The following is a 20589-nucleotide window of genomic DNA, read 5'->3' on the forward strand; positions in this document are numbered from 1 at the left end:
ATGGGTTCAAAGACAAGGAAAATCAGGAGAAAGGGTAAGAGGAAAAATAAATTGCGAAAAGTTACTGATCAAGGTGTTAGGATTCATAACAAAGACATAAAAAACAGCATAAGTGTACTTTACCTGAATGCTCGTAGTATACGGAATAAGGTGAATGAGTTGATGGCGCAAATCATCGTGAATGACTATGATTTAGTTGCCATTACTGAAACATGGTTAAAGGATGGTCACGACTGGGAGTTAAATATCCAAGGGTATCAAACTATACGAAAGGATAGAATGGACGGTAAGGGCAGTGGTGTAGCTTTGTTGTTTAAGGATGGCATCCGGGCAATAGTAAGGGATGATATTGGTGCTATGGAGGACAAGGTTGAATCAATTTGGGTGGAAATCAGGAATAGTAAGGCAAAAAGGTCACTGATAGGAGTAGTCTATAGGCCACCAAATAGTAACAGGATGGTAAGGCAGGCATTAAGCAAAGAAATAACGGATGCATGTAGAAATGGTACAGCGGTTATCATGGGGGATTTTAATCTACATGTCGATTGGTTCAACCAGGTTGGTAAAGGCAGCCTTGAGGAGTTTATAGAATGTGTCCGGGATAATTTCCTGGAACAGTATGTAATGGAACCTACAAGGGAACAAGCGGTCCTAGATCTGGTCCTGTGTAATGAGGCAGGATTGATTAATGATCTCATAGTTCGGGATCCTCTTGGAAGGAGCGACCACAATATGGTGGAATTTAAAATACAGATGGAGGATGACAAGGTAAAATCAAACACTAGTGTTTTGTGCTTGAACAAAGGCGATTACAATGGGATGAGAGAAGAACTAGCTAAGGTAGACTGGGAGCAAAGACTTCATGGTGAAGCAGTTGAGGAACAGTGGAGAACCTTCCGAGTGATCTTTCACAGTGTTCAGAAAAGGTTCATACCGACAAAAAAGACGGTAGAAAGGGGAAAAATCGACCGTGGATATCTAAGGAGGTGAGGGAAAGTATCAAATTGAAGGAAAAAACATACAAAGTGGCAAAAATTAGTGGGAGACTAGAGGACTGGGAAGTCTTTAGGGGACAACAGAAAGCTACTAAAAAAGCTATAAAGCGCAAGGTAGACTATGAAAGTAAACTGGCTCAGAACATAAAAGCAGATAGTAAAAGCTTCGACAAATATAAGACAAAAAAGAGTGGCTAAGGTAAATATTGGTCCTTTGGAAGATGAGAAGGGAGATTTAATAATAGGAGACGGGGAAATGGCTGAGGAGCTGAACAGGTTTTTTGGGTCAGTCTTCACAGTGGAAGACACAAATAACATGCCAGTGACTGATGGAAATAAAGATATGATAGGGGAGGACCTTGAGATGATTGTAATCACTAAGGAGGCAGTATTGGGCAAGCTATTGGGGCTAAAGGTGGACAAGTCTCCTGGCCCTGATGGGATGCATCCCAGAGTGTTAAAAGAGATGGCTAGGGAAATTGTAAACGCACTAGTGATAATTTATCAAAATTCACTAGACTTTGGGGTGGGCCCAGAGGATTGGAAAGTAGCAAACGTGACACCACTGTTTAAAAAAGGTCGGCAGAAAGCGGGTAATTATAGGCCGGTAAGCTTAACTTTGGTTGTAGGGAAAATGCTGGAATCTATCATTAAGGAGGAAATAGTGGGGCACCTGGAGGGAAAGTGTCCCATTGGGCAGACGCAGCATGGGTTCACAAAGGGTAGGTTGTGTCTGACTAATTTGGTAGAATTTTTTGAGGACGTTACCAGTGCAGTAGATAACGGGGAGCCAATGGATGTGGTATATCTGGATTTCCAGAAAGCCTTTGACAAGGTGCCACACAAAAGGTTGCGGGTCTTCCCCGCACCTGGTTCGCTGGGGCTTCTTCCGCACCTCGTGGGTTCACTGGTGTCTGTTGGTCGTGCCCTTTCCCGCCGCTTCTGCCTTCTCGCCACCTCTTTGAACAGCCGTTTGCCGGCATCTTCCTCTCCACTGCGTTGTTGTTCTCCCCGAATGGGTTTGGGAGAGTTTTGGGTGGCTTTTTGGGCCAAAAATCTCAAAAGATTCACTATTTTGGGTCTGATGCAGAGGAGAGCCACCTGATGTGCTTCCACTCAGCACATCACCGCCACCGGAAGTCCTTGTGAACGATTCACAATGCTGTTAGAGAGTTCTAGGATTTTGACCCAAGGACAACAAAGGAATTGTGATATACGTCGAATTTGGAATGGTGTGTGACTTGGTGATGGATTTAGAGTTGATGGTGTTCCCATGCAGCTAGTGGGCTTAGTGGAGGTCGCTTGTTTGAGAGGTGCTACCAAAGATGCCCTGCCAAGTTGTAGCAGTGCATGCTTTAGGTTGCACACATCACAGCCATGGTTTGCTGCTAATGGAGTGGTGGATAGGGTGGTTTAAAGCTGGATAATCTGCCAATCAACAGACTGCTTTGACCTGAATGATGTTGAGCCTTCTGAGTGTGATGCAGCTGTACTTATCTAGCCCAGTGAAGTGTTCCATCACATTCTGATTTATGCATTGCATGGTGGATGGGCTTCGGGGACACAAGCCACCGCTTACCAGCTTCTAAACTACTTTAATAGCTTGCTAGTTCTTCATTATGTTTTCAGGCTAAAAATTGACTATAATCGTAATTAACTTAAACACAAACTATTCTACTTGATGTAAATGATCTGTATTCCACTGAAATGCTTTGGGAAAATATAAATTTGATTATGATCCAATGCAAATAAAATATACACAAAATAATTCTTATTTATTTGCATACAAATAGTTTAAATGGTTTGCGAGATTATTTTACGATAGTACGGTACCAATCACCAACATACTGAATTCTGTCTGGTTTCGATTTTTAAACTGTTGTACATTTTAATTTAGCATTAACATGAGCTCTGTTTCAAAGACCGTTAGTTCCCCATCAGTTATTCAGATCTTTACCTGACTTTTGTGAGTCTACAACAATCCAGATCATTTCTTTTGCAGCAGAATCCTTAGAACTTAATATGAACATAGTAATTGCCAGCTGATTCATCAAGTCTGTCCCATACTCAAAAATGCTCGATCACCACGATTATAATCAACAATATTGGAAGCTGAACAGCTTTATCTTCAAAAGTAAAAGATCAAAACAGACACCTGATAAGGTCTGCGTAAATCATCTCTCTTTCAATCAGAAGAAGGCACTGAGTGAACAGACATGTGCAATTCCCAGCCAAAGAACATGGAGCCAGTTCACTCTTCAAAGCTGATGGCTAGTTAGAAATGTTTACTTACTGATACCATATTTGATAATGGCTGTCTCGTGTGAAATTAACTGTCTTAAGAACTCAACATAGCATTGCCGAGATAAAATAATCTCATCAGGTTAGATCTCACGAATCATTAAAAGATGCACCTTCTGCATTTTGATTTAATACAGATGTTGCTTTCCTTCTTTTATGTAGCAAATTTAACTTTCAGCCATGACTGATAAGCCTTCTGACCGTCACGGAGCTATGAGGATCGTTTTCAAACCAATAAAACCCTGGCTTGGTAGTTCCAGACTTTTCACATTATTATGAAGAAGTTAGTTACTGACATCCTTTCCAGTGTGATTCTGGTTAAGTATTTGGAGTTAGATATAAACTTCCCGTAGCTCTTAAAGCAACACTAGCTCAAGGACTGCCAATGCCTGCGCTTGTTTGATTACAATGAATACATATATAAAATTAATCATTCCGTGAATTCATATAAAAGATGTAATTAATTATTCAGGAAACTACTTACTTTCACCCAAGGCTATTTGTGCTTTTTGTTCTAGTGCAGACATTTCCAAACAATAGACATAGTTATTTCTACAACCTACAATAAGTGTTTTTTTCCACAAGACTGGTGAAGAGAATACTGCGCCTGGAAGGGAATATGAAGTAACCAATTCTCCTGTTGCAGCAGCCAAGATACATAAGTTTCCATCTGTAGAGATCACAGCTACTAATGTTCTGTTGTCAAGATCACAGTTGGCAAAAACAAATGGAACTGCATATACTTGTTTGCTGGTTTCAAACTTCCACACTAGATTTCCATCTTCATCCAAGCAATACACAAAACAGTCATGAGATCCACAGATTATTTTCTGATCTGTTGCAGTAAAATTGTAGATGCATGGGGAAGAAAAGATCGGCCCTCCAGTTGAGAACTGCCAAAGCTAAAAATCGGTAACCATGTTAAAGAAAAGAATAAAATTGCATTTATATAACATATTACATCCTCGCGGCACAGTGGTTAGCACTGCTGCCTCACAGCGCCAGGAGCCCGGGTTCAATTCCGCCCTTGGGTCGCTGTCTATGCGGAGTCTGCACGTTCTCCCTGTGTCTCCGTGGGTTTCCTCCGGGTGCTCCGGTTTCCTCCCACAGTCCAAAGCGGCCATGCTTAATTACCCCTTAATGTTCAGGGATATGCAGGTTAGGCGGGGTTACGGGGATTGGGGAGTGGGGTGCTCTTTCAGAGAGTTGGTGCAGACTCGATGGGCCGAAGGGCCTCCTTCTGCCCTGTAAGAATTCTAGGATCTCAGGCTGCTGCAAAGACAATTAACTATATTTGATGTGCAGTCATTGTTACTTTGTAGTCAAATGCAGCGCAAGGCAAAGTCTCAAATGCCTAAGAGATGACCAAATATTTTTTAGTTAATATTGGAAGAAGGATAGGTGTTGGTTAGGATATCACAAGGCCTCTCCTGCTTTGCTTTGATAACTGTCACTGAATCTTATATCTATATGAGAGAACAGGCAGGTGCCACATTTCTTCAATAATGCACTGAAGTGTCAGCTTAGGTTATGGATTCAAGTTTTTGGAGTGGGGTTTAAATCCACAACCTTTCAACTCAGAGGTAGAAGTACGCCAATCAATGCCACCACCCAAGTAAATTAATTTAGCATGAGTTAATTTAGCATGATCTATAAATTTACCCATGCATATTCCTAACAATGAGAACGAATACACTTTAGAATTGTTATACAAATTAAATACATCTGAATCAAAATTACCTGGCACCTCAAAGGATCATTGAAATCTATTTTAATTATTTTCTTAAAATGTGACAAACTTACAGATACTAAGTTAAAATACTTCTTAGGTACTTAAATGTCAATTCAAAAATTGTACCTGATCACCATTATGACTAAAACATTGCAGACTTCCAGCAACACAACCAATGTACACACTCTGCGAAGTACACCGCGGTGAAGAAAATAAAGGCTTGCCACAGGAACGTTTCCAAACTACACTCCCAGTGTCCTGCAATAATTTAAAAAAATCTAAATGCTGTTTCTTTTTCATGTTCATTAAACTGTTGTAAAATAATCAGATAGATAGATCTAAATCCAATAAAAAATGTTAAGTTGTAAACATCTCTAGTATCACTTATCTTTTTTCATGCTTCTCAAGGATTGAAGAATAGTTATTTCTTTAAAGAGTTTGATAGACCTTCTGAAGTGCAACTCGTGATGGGCAATAAATGCTGGCCTAACCAGTGACACCCAAATCCCGTAAATGAATTTTTTAAAAATCCATTTTTTTCTTGTTAAATCGCTTTCCTTTGCAAGCATAAAATGTTCAAAATAAATGGTATAAATTCAAATCATAGTTTAACTTGCCACATTGTGAATGACATTAATTATTTATAAAGTCTAATACAATATAACTTGCATTTATATACAATGTATCTCATAGAATTTGTACTATTTGACAAGTAATTATGATGTTCACACAGGAAATGTGGCACACACATTATTTATTTATTACTTATTAGTCACTTACTGGATTGACAGCTACCAACGATTCTCCCAGGGTTGCTACATAAAGTATTCGTGGTGATTTATTTAAGCAAGGAGTTGAGAACACAGCACCTCCTCCGCAGTGCAATTTCCAGACGCACACTTTACCCTATGCACAGAAAAAAAAAACAATTATAAAAGTAAAGAATTTTGGTTATGATATGGAAAAGTATTGGATTTTGCCACCTTAGGGCAATAACGAATGGACTGTATAATTGATTACATAAATCATACAATACAGTAACAGTTCAGTTTTAGGCTTTTGATACGGTTGTCCACTAGAATACTCTGAGGCAGACTGGGTCATCCTTAAATTTAGCAGACAAAAGTTCCTGAATGTCTCTAATCAAAATCTCGTCCCACAGTCACAAGATTTGAATTTATGTCTAATGCAACCCTGCTCTGAACAGTAAATTATATTATTTGGCAGATTAATGCCATCCAAGAATAGATGTACTGTATATAGCTCCACCTCCGTTGTATTGTCTGCCACCGCCCACGTCTCAGTCCACCTGGTGCTGAAACCCTCAGCGTAATTTTGTTACCTTCAGACTCAATCACTATAATACTCTACTGACGAACCTCCCATCTTCCAACCTCTGTAAACTTCAGCTCATTCAAATATCTGTTTGTTGTATCTTGATTTAACCCAAGTCCCCTTCACGGCAGCACAGCAGTTAGCACTGTTGCTTCACAGCACCAGGGAAACGGGTTTGATTCCTGGATTGGGTCACTTTCTGTACAGAGTCTGCACGTTCTCCGTGTCTGCATGGTTTCCTCCGGGTGTTCCAGTTTCCTCCCACAAAAATCCCGAAAGACGTGCTGTTAGGTGAATTGGACATTCTGAAATCTCCCTCAGTGGACCTGAATAGGTGCTGTAGTGTGGCGACGAGGGGATTTTCACAGTAACTTCATTGCAGTGTTAATATAAGCCTATTTGTGACACTAATAAAGATTATTATTACCTATCAGCCTTTTGCTTGTGGTTCAGCAATGCCTCAAATTAAAACCCATCTGCAACTGCCTTTGTTCCCAAAAGGGTTTCTCTCTCTCTAAGCTCTGCCCAACCCTTCAAACGTAGTTTCTCCCCCGAGGTGGTCAAATTTGAATCTATACTCGTTATTTGGATGATAACCCATTCCCTTTTACACAAAAGGCCAGAACTGTGCCATTCATATGCACCTACCTTCCATTTATAGACCATGAGATCATCAGACTCTGTTAATAGGATAATGGCTGGTCATGTAGGAATGTTCCGAAAGATAATGGGAATATGTGACTCAGGCAGGCATTGCGTATCCCTTTGAATTAAGGCTAAAAGCATTCTCCGTCAATCTGTTTTAACCTTTAAATTGTCTGCTTCATTTTTGGCAATTTAGCGTGGCCAATCCACCTACCCTGCACATCTTTGGGTTGTGGGGGTGAAACCCACGCAGACATGGGGAGAATGTGCAAACTCCACACGGACAGTGACCCAGGGACTGGATTCGAACCCGGGTCCTCAGCTCCGCAGTCCCAGAGCTAACCACTGCGCCACATGCTGCCCCTAAACCTACCTCTTGGATCAAACATTGGCTGGCTGCTCGAATATTTCCTTACGTGGCATGATGTCAAATTTTCTTTGGCAATGATCCTCAGAAATGCTTTGGGACCTTTTAACTATGTTCAAGGTTGTAAGTTGTTGTGTAGAGAATTTGCAAGAGTACATTTTAACCAATTTGTAATATAATGAATTATCGAACATTTCTGACAAAGAAAATGACATTTCTAAAGTGTGTTTTCCCCCAAAATAAGTTGTCCAAAAACACAGATTTTTGAACAGCTAATAAAACAGAACATTTGAAATTCTTACAAGAATGTCCAAAGCGTAGACGTATTGGTCATGTGATCCAACAAAGACCAGTCCTAAGTCAGGATCCATAACTGGAGAACTTTTTACGGAATTCCCAGTCCAAAAAATCCAATATGTTTCCCCATCATTCTTTCTTAGCACACAGATGGAACCATCATAACAACCTGGATAAAAAAAACACACAATATAATTATCACTAAGACTTTATAAAGAATTTATATACAGAGGATGAAAATTTAAATAATTGATGTGTTGTGACAAGTTTCTGAAACCTTTAATACCGGGTTTTATATCAAGAGCAATTTGCATTTATTTAGCTCATTAATGGATCAAAATGTCTTCAGGTATTTCACAGGAGAATTATTAAACAAAATTTAACACCAAATCCAATGGGGTGATTTTAGGACCTTCTGAGGATGTGAAAGGGGCTGTAGAAAAACAATATTCGTTTTTTAAGGGGATAATTTAATGATCTCCTGTGGTGCTTCATGTGGCAGTGGCAGTCCCAACACAAGGCCCAAAAGCTAGGGGCAACCCCATCACATCCATTCCCTGGGGCTGCGATGTAAATCCATGCCCATCAGGCAATTAAGTGCCTGGCATCAGAGTTTCATTCCTTTAAGGGTGAAGATCCAGAACCCCTACCGTTTGCTGGGTAGCCTCTCCCCATGGCCTAGGGCCCCTGATACTGGTAGAGTACCAGTTGTGGTGGGATGAGGTGGTTAATTGGCAATTGCAGGGAGAGGCTGTCCTCGACAATGCCCACCCCTGACTGAATTGCAGGGAGTCGGGAAGGTGGTGGGCTCAACAATCCCCATCTTTTCGCTTTATTGTATGCCTCACTGCCTCCCCGCTTCCTTCGGAGGTGTCAAGATTATGTGCAATTTGGAGATCATGTATTGGCTGGGAGGGAACTGAACCAAGGTGGGAGAGATGAAAGGAGGAGGGGAGATGAGAGTGAAGAAGGGGAGACGTTGCGCAAGGAAAGGGAAGGGTCTTAAAAAACATAGGAGATGGGGGTGAAAAGAAGAAGGCTCAGTGGAGGTTCAATATATTTTGACATCCTGAAACTTCCCTTTTTTTAATACTCGAAACTAGCTTGAAAAAAATGTCTGCAAAATTTGTCTGGGTAGCACCTATTTCCAGTGCTACAGGTACGAATTTGGGTCCAAAACATTTCCATGCCACATGTATACTTCTTGTGCAATCCACACCAGATGCTACTTTGGGTATAGGTGACGAGAGCAGTTGCTAGAAGCATGCACTAGAAATATGCAGAGAAGGCAGATTGTGACATCAATGTCTAATGCACATTTGACTCATTAAGTGGTGCCATTTTCAATCTCATGCCCCAGCTAATGCACTCCTTTTACCTCGCACAGGTCAATCCCTCCCACCCGCCACTGGCAACTTCAGTGCTTTGCAAAGGAATCATTAACTACTTTCAGGTTGATTTTGACTGGCGCTTGCTGAGGTGTTAGAAGTGTTTGCAGGGTTTGTGCTGCTGCTTGCAGTTTTCAATGTCTACTGGAAATGGGGTTGTGTGTAATGTAGATTCACAATTCTAGGGCTCTGCTCTGACAATTTGTCATGGGTGCTGTAGTTTTGATGGCCCTAAACCTGCAGCACAAAAGGGAGAATGAGCTGAAGCAACAAAGAGGTGGACAAGGTACTCAGAAAGGATGATGAGTACGGGTGAAAATGGCTCTCTGCAGGAGGCCATAACCACCTAGGGTTTTCAGGGAACAATTTGCCAATCACAACCTCAGCGAGGAACAGTATATGCAATGTCTGTTTCACCAAGAAGGGTTTGATTAAATTCTGCCATCTGCTGCAGGCAGACCTGCAATCTCAAAGCTCAGCATCGCCAAAGGTGATCATTGCCACAATCTATGTCTGCTATATTTTTCAGTTTTCCATCCACTGTGGGATAAGGGAGGTCACGAGATGCTGTCTGCAAAAAGGAAGTGGAATACATTGTATTTTCCTCTTCCACAGAGAAGCAGGTGGAACCAGCATACAGTTTCACCAGGATTTCAAATGTCCCACGGTGCATGGTACCAGTGACTGCACACAGGTCACACTGCAGACACCACATGCCAATTCTGAGAAGCACTACAATGGTAAAGGATTCAAATTCCTCAGCATCCAGCTGATGTGTGCCCACACTGAGCACATCATGCAGTTATCATTCTGTATCCTGATAGCAGCCTTGGTGCCTTTATTCTGCATCAATCCACTGTACCAGCAGCTTTTAAGGCAGGGGTGGGAAATCTTTTTCTTATCGAGGGCCACTCACACATAGACAAAATCTATCCTCTCACAATCACGTGCAGTTATTCAGCCGCACGTTCAGTGCCACCTGCACATTATAATCATGGCAATGAGCAGGTTGAATGCATCATGCAGATCATTACTGCTTGCATCAGATGGAAAGGGTGCGGGTTAATCACACATCGTGATGCCCGTACTCATTTTCAGACTTTATTGAATTTCATGGCAATTTAGTATTCGGAGTATCCTAACAGAGGAAGTAGCAAACCAAGTGTGCCACGGTTAGTCCATCATTAGAAAAACTTGCTGCTATATGTTGGTTCAGTTGTTTCTCCTGTGTTCGAAGATCAGAGCAGAGAAGCAACACAAAGTATGTGAGATATACTGCAACATAATATTATTCCCTGCTGCAATGTAGTCATCAATGAGTTTTCTCAAATTCTTTTAGGTGACATAAATATCACTTTTGTGATTTGGGAATTCTGATTTCTAGGCATGCTAATTTAACTTAAGATTCTAGACCCTACAGTCAAATTCAGTTGCTTGCTCCAGTTATATATTCAGGTTATTACAATGTAACCGTAGTAACAAAAATATGGTTTCATACCTACAATAATAAAGGTTCCACATCTGGACATACATGCAGATGATTCAATCCGATCTCCAAGAATCCTCTCCCATTTTATTTTTCCAGAAAGCATATCAATAGCCTGCATCCTATGTGAGTGTGATCCAATGTACACCGTTTCATCTGAGCCATTATCCCCTGATACCACTAGAGGAGATGCATCAACACATTTTGTAGTGTCAGATTTCCATCTGATCTTTAACGATACTGTTCTGTAATTAGCAACAAGATCTTCCGGAATGAACTTTCCATCATTGCGTGGTTGTTTTACTAATTTGGTTACAAATGATTCACAATTGTTATTCTTAATTGGCATTTTCTCTTCATTTAATGACATATTTGCAGTCATATTTTCAGACACATTTTTTTCTTTTCCATTCGATTCATCATCCATCAACTTTTTTACTTCTTGTATATCAGGACTATTTGCACAATTTTCACAACTCATAGTAGTGTTTAGTTTTGTGATCTGACTCCCCCTACTTATAGTAGTAATGCTAGCAAAAATTGCTGTTGGGTGCCACTGCTCAATCCGCTTTGGTTGAGACCCTGCACTTTCATCTTTAATCCTTTTTCTTTTCATTTTTCTGTCATTTTTATCATCAAGTTGCTCCTTAATCGTAGCTTCACAGATTACGGCATTGATAATATGATGGTAAATGTCCAGAAGAGAACTATTTAAAATAACTTCAGTAAGTCCAAATACTTTTTGTCCTAAAAGTATCTCAATTTCTTCTGCAAATTTCAAAGCTTTCAGGGAATCTCCTCCACTGTACAGGAACATACAATTGTCAGGGGCATCTGGCATGTCTTCTGGAAGATTGAGTGTAACCTGCAAACATATACTAGCATAAAGAAACTAAATGGGCTGCCTGTTAATTCTACTCGCCTCATGCCAGAAAGCAAAAATCAGACACATTAATGACATGTTATGACATGCATTCGGTATTGATTCAACTTATCTAACCTTATAGAATTCATTGATGAAATGATTATATAATCTATAAAATAAGTTTTTTTTTTAAACTTGTGTTTTTAAAAAATGTATATATCTAGTTATGTGTATTCCCAAATGATCAGTACAATTTCTATTAATGGATTTTTAACATTTATAGATCACAAGATAAATATAGACCCATAGACATTTAGAATGCTGACAAAGGCTAGCCAGCCTATGTTTGCTGGTTCTTTGGTAGAGGAACAATGGCACTGAATACTGCTGTTAAATATTTCCCTTAAAAGGTCACATTTTTCATAATACTCATGAATTTCAAGAAACGTAACTAGGGAAACTTTCTGATGATTGGTACAGTATATACAATAGATGCGCTGGACAATTTTAGTCTGGCTTTAGGTTTGTGGTTATATTTACCGAAAAATGGTTCTTATATTTTAGCAAAGCTAAGGCTAATCAAATTTGTAATTCTGATTCTCTATACTTCTAAAGATTAATGTTTAATCATAACTTCTGAACCAAAAATGCGATAGCATCACACATACATATCCCTAGGGTTCTCAGAGATATATATTTGCCAAATGGTGTAAGTCAGCTTCCTTTTAATGATTCAATTAAATAAAAAAAAGTTTCAAGGTTAGTTTTCAATTGCTTACTACGATCGTCTCTTTCATACGGAGACAGATTTTCTTCACTCTCTGAAGGTTTATTAAACGGAAGTAGAATTCATTGAATTGCTTTACAGGTGATTTAGTAATATTCTTTGAATTGATCAATGATTATTATACTTCTAATATACCTAATGGCAATTTGTGAATTTATTTTGGCTTTACATTTTAGTGTGTCAAATACTTTACAACAAAGCAATGCTGTTGTCTAGTTGCATATAGAGAGCACTAGATGTCACTACAGTGTACCAGAGAAATGAGGATAGGCAGTCGCCAAATTCTTTAAACCAAGTTATCCTTAATTAGCTGGGATACTGTTCAAGTTAAGTGAAGGATAAAGAAGAGAATATGGATATTTTAAAAATCCTTTCATGGGATGTGGGCGTCGCTGGCTAGGTCAGCATTTCAATTGCCCATCACTTATTGTCCTTGAGAAGGCGGTGATGAGCTGATTTCTTTAACCGCTTCAATCATGTGGTGTCGGTACACCCACAGTGCTGTTGCGGAGGGAGTTTGAGGATTTTGACCCAGCGACAATGAAGGAACGGCGATATAGTTCAAAGTCAGGATGGTATGTGGTTTAGAGGGGAACTTGGAGGTGGTGGCGCCCCATGCATTTGCTGCCCTTATCATTCTACATGGTAAAGGTTTGAAATGTGCAGTCGAAGGAGCCTAGTGAGTTGCTGCAGTGCATTCTGTGGATGGTACACATTGCTGCACTGTGCATCGGTTTTGGAGGAAGTGGACGTTGGAGGTGGTGGATTGGGTAACAATCAGCGGGCTGCTTTTTCCTGTATGATGTTGAGTTTCTTGAGTGTTGTTGGAACTGCACTCCAACGACTGTTAATTGTAGACTGTGCTCTTGAATTGACATAACCTGCATCGTACCAGATAATTAATGCGCAAGTAGACTTTTGCTAGCTAAGGATATCAAGAGATGTGGAGGAAAGGCAGCTTGACGAGGTTAGGACACACATGAGTAATACGATCTTGCATTGTTTGGCCCTCGTTCCGCACTGTAACCAATAACAATTTGTCGGTGTACTTTGTTGATTATTCTTTTTGTCTACTGTGTACATACTGTGCAAGTTCCCTTGGCCGCAGAAAAATACTTTTCACTGTACTTTGGTACACGTGACAATAAATCAATCAATCGATCTCACTGCAAGGTGAAAAAGGCATAAAGAGCTGAATGGCCTTCTTCTGTTCCTTTAATAATAATAGATAATGAAAGAATCTGATGACTGCTAACCTTCTATTCCCTGTTTTAGCAGTTATTCATAATTAATTTATATAGGAGTAAAGATGTGATCCAGCCAACAATAAAATCGTAAAAATCTTACCTTCCAAAGCTGATGAATACCTTCCCAAAGTTCTTTCTTTCCAAGCAGGCGGTTTGGATGCTTTGTCCTTGTCTGTTCTTGATATGTCTGAATCAAAGTCGTTTGATCTATTTTGCCTAGTTATAACAAGTAATGCAAATGTGTGCGTATATTTCAACTGACCTAATATCAATTTAATGGTCCACAACAAAAAATTCTGAAGAATATATTATTGCAGTGTCATAGTTGGTGAGCATTACTTTGAAATAATCTAATTTGCACAGATTAGGACAACTTTTAACATAATAATGGAATAAATAAAACATGCACTGATATATTTTTATGCAAGTGAGATGGTCACTAACAAGGCAAGGGAATGTACAATGAATTGTCAGACCCCAGGAAGTCCAGAGCAAAGTGACCTTGGTGTGCATGGTCACAGATCTCTTACAGCGGTATGGTAGCAGTGGTTAGCAATGCTTACTCACAACGCCAGGAGCCTGGGTTCCATTATGCCTTGGGTAACTGTCTGTGTGGAGTTTGCACATTCTTTCCTTGTCTGCGTAGGTTCCCTGACTGGGTGCTCCGGTTTCCTTCCACAGTCCAAAATGTGACGATTAGGTAGATTGGTCAAGATAAAATTGCCCCTTACTGTCGAGTGATGTACAGGTTAGGGGCTGTTACAATGGACACGTGGGCCTAGGTAGAGTACTCTTTCAGAAGATCAGTGCAGGCTCGATGGGCCGAATGGTCTCCTTCTGCACTGTAGAGATTCTATGAAGTCAGCAGGACAGTTAGATAAGGTGGTTAAGAAGGCCCTTAGGATTCTTGCCTTTATTAACTGAGACATTGAATATAAGAGCAGGGAGGTTATGCTGGCGACGTATAAAACACTGGTTCGGCCCCAGCAGAAGCACTGTGTACAATTCTGGTCACCACACTATCGGAAGGTAGCAATTGCACTGGAGAGGGTGCAGTGTTGACGCCGGCGTAAACACTGGAGTGTTTCACGCCAGCATTAACGGGCCTCTTGGCCCAGCAATTCTGTGGCCCACAGGGGGCCAACACGGCGCCGGAGTGCTCCGTGCTGCTCCAGCCGGCGATATGCGGCCCTGCACTGCTGGCCGCGGGTCCATGCATGCACGCAGCTGCTGCTTCCGCGCCGGCACCGCGCGACATGGCAGACCCACACAACGGGCCGGCACGGATTAAGGTAGGTCTCCCCCCCCCCCCCCCCCACCCCCCCAGATTGCATGCCCCCGCCGATCGGTAGCTCCCGATCGCGGGCCTTGCCGTCGTGGAGGCCCTCCCCGGAGACTGATCCCCCCGCCCCCCACCAGGACGGCCACCGCAGCTGCGATGCCGAGCTCCCACCGTGTGGAACCATACGTGAACCACACCGGCGGGAACTCGGCCGGTCGACGGCGGAGAATCGCCGCGGGGGACTCGTTCAACGGCCCCCGACCGCGCGCAGACGACTGCTGCGATTCTCCGGTTGACAGAGGTTCGCGTTCCGGCATCGGACCCGATCGCGGGTCCGACGCCACATTCTCCGCCCCCGCGCCGAGTGCGATTTTGGCACGGAGAATCCCGGCCCACGTTTTGCACGTTCCCAAAGCGCTGGGTTCAATTTCCTCAGTCAAAATTATATTCTAATATATTATCAATGCAAACCAAAATTGTCATGTTTTAGAAAGCAAGTACAGTGAACAGGTACAACATATAATTCAGAATGTTAAATTGAAATTTAGAGTCTGTTTACCATGAGTTGTAAATGGTAGTGAATCAATCTTGACAACATCATCTGGAATAGCATGGGGAGGGAGGTGTTTCTCAAGTTCAAGGAGGATGTCTCTGCGAAAATTGGTGGTAATTCCTTCACGGAATTCAGCAATGCTCCTGGGCACGACAAACAGAACTAGTTTGTCTTGATCGTATTTGGTCACCACACAGGCTTCCACTTGATTCAAACCTTCAGCAACCTAGAAACGTTGGCAATACATTTTTCAGCATTAACAAAATTCAACACATCTTTGCTGAGTTCACAACAGAAACAATCTTGGAATTTATTAAGGACAAAAAGTGGTGATGCAATCAGAGCATTTTTGTTTTTATTTACCTTGACTATTCGTAATTTTGACTCCCATAATTCTCACACTGCTCCTTGAAAAAAAATCAAATCAGGGGTCACGTGATGAGTGCAGGGGTGGTTGTGTTTCACGAGCTCCGGATCTGCTCATCTTGTAATCCTTTATTTTATCCTGGTGCACATTGCTTTTTTTGGGGTTACATGGCTTGTGCGATGTCCCTGGAGAATCCCAATTGGCGTATTGCGAAGAAGAGCCAAGATAAATTGTTTAAATCCTCATTTACTCTGAGTGGGTCTCACCCCCACAACCCAAAAATATGTGCTGGGTAGGTGAATTGCCCCTTAATTGGAAAAAAAAGAATTGGGTACTCTAAATTTTAAAAGAAAAAACAAATAAAATCCTTGTTTGTTTATGGCGGTCGGAGTGGGATGGGTTGGGTCCCAGTTTGAAGTGGCAAAGTTGCTGGTGTGTGGTGTCCTGCTTCGGCCTGTGTGCATCTGGATGATGGCCGCCATTGGAAATGCTGTTCTGGTTGAAGACCTCGACTCTGCGGTACAGGTTGTCAGAACTCACTTTGAAGAATTGCATGGTGTCTTTAGAACAGTGGAAGCACATGAGAGTTTTTGCACTTGATAGAGCACTTTCCCTGTAAAGGGCCCATCTTTGTGTAGTCGAGATCCTACTGCATGGTGTGTCATCTATCCCGACAGGTTCGGGAAGTAGGGGCCAGGCAATGTGTACTCATGAGCCCAATCCCTGACAAGAAGTGGGAGATGAGTTCCCAATTTAGTTTGAAAATTGGCTGCCATATTTTAGTCATCCTGATTTGGAGTCCCGGGTCCAGATTCGATGGAGCACAACCTAAGCGGTCGGTAACCCCCCCCCCCCCCCCCCCCAATCACTGGTCCGAAAGTATTAGGGATACTCGTCATGAGGGGTTGGAGGTGGCCAAGTGGGTCGGGTCATTCTCCCTGGCCGGGGCCTAGGCTGTGGGTCGCCTGGGCATCAGAGCAACGGCATGGTGGATGTGTCGGTGCTTCGAGCGTTGGAATCCTTGAGAGATCCTTAAGAGTGTACCACTTCCACTTCGAGCAACATGGATGGTGTCATTATTCTGCTATTCTTCTATTATCCTGGACGTTACTCCCTTGAGATCATATTTTTTATTATTTATTTATTGTTGTCTGTTTACCTTCAAGGGCGTGCAAGATGTGGGGCGTCATTCTCCGACGCCCCGCTGGGTCGGAGAATCGCCGGGGGCTGCCGTGAATCCCGCCCCCTCCGGTTGCCGAAGTCTCCGGCACCGGAGATTGGGCGGGGGTGGGAATCGCGCCGCGCCGATTGGCGGGCCCCCCTGCTCGATTCTCCGGCCCAGATGGGCCGAAGTCCCGCCGATAAATTGCCTGTCCCGCCGGCGTAAATTAAAGCACCTATTTACCGGCGGGACAGGGCGGCGCGGGCGGGCTCCGGGGTCCTGGGGGGGCGCGGGGCGATCTTACCCCGGGGGTGCCCCCACGGTGGCCTGGCCCGCGATCGGGGCCCACCGATCCGCGGGCGGGCCTGTGCCGTGGGGGCACTCTTTCCCTTCCGCCTCCGCCACGGTCTCCACCATGGCGGAGGCGGAAGAGACTCCCTCCACTGCGCATGCGCGGGAAACTGTCAGCGGCCGCTGACGCTCCCGCGCATGCGCCGCCCCGACATGTCATTTCCGCGCCAGCTGGCGGGGCAACAAAGGCCTTTTCCACCAGCTGGCGGGGCGTAAATTCCTCTGGCGTCGGCCTAGCCCTTCAATGTTGGGGCTCGGCCCCCAAAGATGCGGAGCATTCCGCACCTTTGGGGCGGCGCGATGCCCGTCTGATTGGCGCCGTTTTGGGCGCCAGTCGGCGGACATCGCGCCGTTTCGGGAGAATTTCGCCCGTGAACAGTAGGGAGTGTCGATTATCCTGTTCTAGCAAAATCATATCGAGTTGATTATGTGAAATATGGTCTGTGCACAGCTTTACTTCTTTTTGCGATTATATCTTATAATCCTTGTGGTTGTGGGAGGGAAGTCTTTTGTCACCCCATATCTCATTTATAAAGAAGATGAGTGGAGCCATTTTACCATGTTTTCATGGCCTCATTCGGTTTCTCCTTTGGTCTCTGTTGGAGTTGTAGAGATATATAGCCATGTCTAATAATTGTATCGATCCAGTTGTGATGTTGTTCTACTGCCTCTCTCTGCACTCATGTATGTGGAGCTGGGTTTTTTCCTTGCTTATGGCAATTTTGTAAATTTGTTGCATTATTTGCTAAAATGTAAAACCTTAATAAACATACTTTTTTAAAAAATCAAATCATGATAGCCTTGTAGACACATTATTTTAAAATATCTTTAATGTTTTTGTCCTAATAACAAAAACCTGGGGCGTCATTCTCCGACCCCCTGCCGGGTCGGAGAATGGCCGTTGGCCGCCGTGAATCCCGCCCCCGCCCCCGCCGAAGTCTCCGCTCCCGGAGGTTGGGCGGGGGCGGGAATCCGGCCGCGCCGGTTGGCGGGACCCCCCGCTGGATTCTCTGGCCCGGATGGGCCGAAGTCCCGCCCAGGAATTGCCTGTCCCGCCGGCGTAAATCAAACCTGGTATTTACCGGCGGGACCAGGCGGCGTGGGCGGGCTCCGGGGTCCTGGGGGGGGGGCGCGGGGCGATCTGACCCCGGGGGGTGCCCCCACGGTGGCCTGGCCCGCGATCGGGGCCCACCGATCCGCGGGCGGGCCTGTGCCGTGGGGGCACTCTTTCCCTTCCGCCTCCGCCACGGCCTCCACCATGGCGGAGGCGGAGACTCTCCCCACTGCGCATGCGCGGGAAACTGACAGCGGCCGCTGACGCTCCCGCGCATGCGCTGGGAAACTGACAGCGGCCGCTGACGCTCCCGCGCATGCGCCGCATTTCCGCGCCAGCTGGCGGGGCAACAAACGCCATTTCCGCCAGCTGGCGGGGCGGAAATCCCTCCGGCGTCGGCCTAGCCCCTCAATGTTGGGGCTAGGCCGCCAAAGATGCGGAGACTTCCGCACCTTTTTGCCGGCGCGATGCCCGTCTGATTTGCGCCGGCTTTGGCGCCAGTCGGCGGGCATCCCGCCGTTGGGGGAGAATTTCGCCCCTGGTTACAGCAGGGACAGAGGCGAGATAATTATAATACCAGAATTCTGAAGAAGACATTAGCAGAAATATTCTGTCCAGACTATAAATAAATATTAATGCTTGCCATGAACTTCCTGGGTTCTAGCTCTTTAGGAACTGTAAAGTATGCTCCTGGCCATTTCCCTTAATTTCGCGTATGTGCTCCCAGAGTGCCTCAGATAACTGCATTCCTGAGGATCTGTGAAATGGGAATTACACTAGAATGCTTGGCTGGACCAAATCGTCCAGTCTTTAGATCATTGCAGGCCAGACGTACGACTGAAGATGCAATATTTAAGTCCTGACATACAGACCTATATGAAAATTGCCCAGGAAGTTTAAAGTTCTAATGGGCAATACCTCTGCACACCAAAACTCTCCGCGAATGTCCCGGAATCTGTTAAGAGTGGGAGACTTCGCACAGTTCCATGGCACTTACCTGGATAGTTACATAGGAAAATTAGAAAGATTAAAACCTGCTCTAACACATGGATAAACACACAACCAACTCCCTGTAGGTATCCTCCCAACCAGACCAACCTAAAGGACAATGTAAAACTTCAGAAGGAATAGACAAGTTGGTGGAGTTGGCAGATAGGTGGCAGAATCAAGTTCAATGTGGAGAAGGGCGAGGTGTTCATTTTGGTAGGAAGAACATGAGAGAGAAAATATAAAATAAGGGGCAAAATTCTTAAAGGGGTGCAGAAGCAGAGGGACTTGGATATCATAAAATTTACAGTGCAGAAGGAGGCCATTCGGCCCATCGAGTCTGCACCAGCTCTTGGAAAGAGTACCCTACCCAAGGTCAACACCGCCACCCTATCCCCATAACCCAGTAACCCCACCCAACACCAAGGGCAATTTTGGATACTAAGGGCAATTTATCATGGCCAAACCACCTAACCTGCACATCATTGGACTGTGGGAGGAAACCGGAGCACCCGGAGGAAACCCACGCACACATGGGGAGGATATGCAGACTCCGCACAGACAGTGACCCAAGCCGGAATCGAACCTGGGACCCTGGAGCTGTGAAGCAATTGTGCTATCCACAAGGCTACCGTGCTGCCCTAAATATGTACATAGGTCATTGAAGGGGGCAGGAAAGGTGGAAAGAGCAGTTAATAAAGCATATAGTATTCTGCGCTTTAATAATAGGGGCAAAGCGTACAAGAGCAAGGAGGTTATGCTGAACTGATACAAGACACTAGTTAGACCTCAGCTGGAGTATAGTGTGCAGTTCTGGGAAGAGGTTTTGGAATAGTTCCAGGGATGATAAACTTCCATTATGAGGATACTGTGTAGAGGTTGCGAATGTTCACCTGGGAGAGAAGGTTAAGCGGAGATTTGAGAGAGATATTCAAAAAAATCATGAGGGAGCTGGACAGGGTTGTTCCTGCTCGTAAAAGGATCAAGAATGAGAGGGCACGGATTTAAAGTGATTTTCAAAAGAAGCAAATGTGATGTGAAAAAAAATCTTTTTCTCAGGTTTGGGTCTGGCACTGCCCAGAAGTGTGGTGAAGGCTGGTTCAATCGAGGTATTCAAGTGGGTATTAGATGATTATTTGAATAGAAACAATATGCAGGAGTAAGGGGGAGGGGGGTTGGAAAGCCGGTGCAAACATGATCGTCCTTCTGGGCTTAACAATTCTGAGATTCTGTGCTAATGGAGCAAATTCAACTCTTCAGCTAGCTTCATTAGGCTGGCACAGCCCCTGGATTTCACCAAGCTCCATTCTCCCTAGCTGCACCAAGCTATAAATTGCTCCTGAGACTTCTCCTGAACGTCCATTCTACCGGCATGGATTCAGTGATCT

The 20589-nt window shown here is 43.8% G+C and overlaps 1 protein-coding gene across 1 annotated transcript in view; it reads right to left on the reverse strand.

The window, feature by feature from the left end:
- Positions 1–2751: 2751 nt before the first annotated feature.
- aasdh (aminoadipate-semialdehyde dehydrogenase) overlaps positions 2752–20589 on the reverse strand; it is a 55622-nt gene continuing 37784 nt past the window's right edge. Inside the window, exons 8-14 of the mRNA XM_072496817.1 lie at positions 15287–15506; positions 13546–13661; positions 10559–11411; positions 7678–7841; positions 5809–5934; positions 5155–5286; positions 2752–4198 (exon numbers count right to left, since the gene is read on the reverse strand). Coding sequence (XP_072352918.1) covers positions 3773–4198; positions 5155–5286; positions 5809–5934; positions 7678–7841; positions 10559–11411; positions 13546–13661; positions 15287–15506 — 2037 coding nt within the window. The 3' untranslated portion in view covers positions 2752–3772. The remainder of the gene's footprint in view (positions 4199–5154; positions 5287–5808; positions 5935–7677; positions 7842–10558; positions 11412–13545; positions 13662–15286; positions 15507–20589) is intronic.

This window comes from Scyliorhinus torazame, chromosome 3 (assembly GCF_047496885.1).
Source record: "Scyliorhinus torazame isolate Kashiwa2021f chromosome 3, sScyTor2.1, whole genome shotgun sequence".
NCBI lineage: Eukaryota > Metazoa > Chordata > Chondrichthyes > Carcharhiniformes > Scyliorhinidae > Scyliorhinus > Scyliorhinus torazame.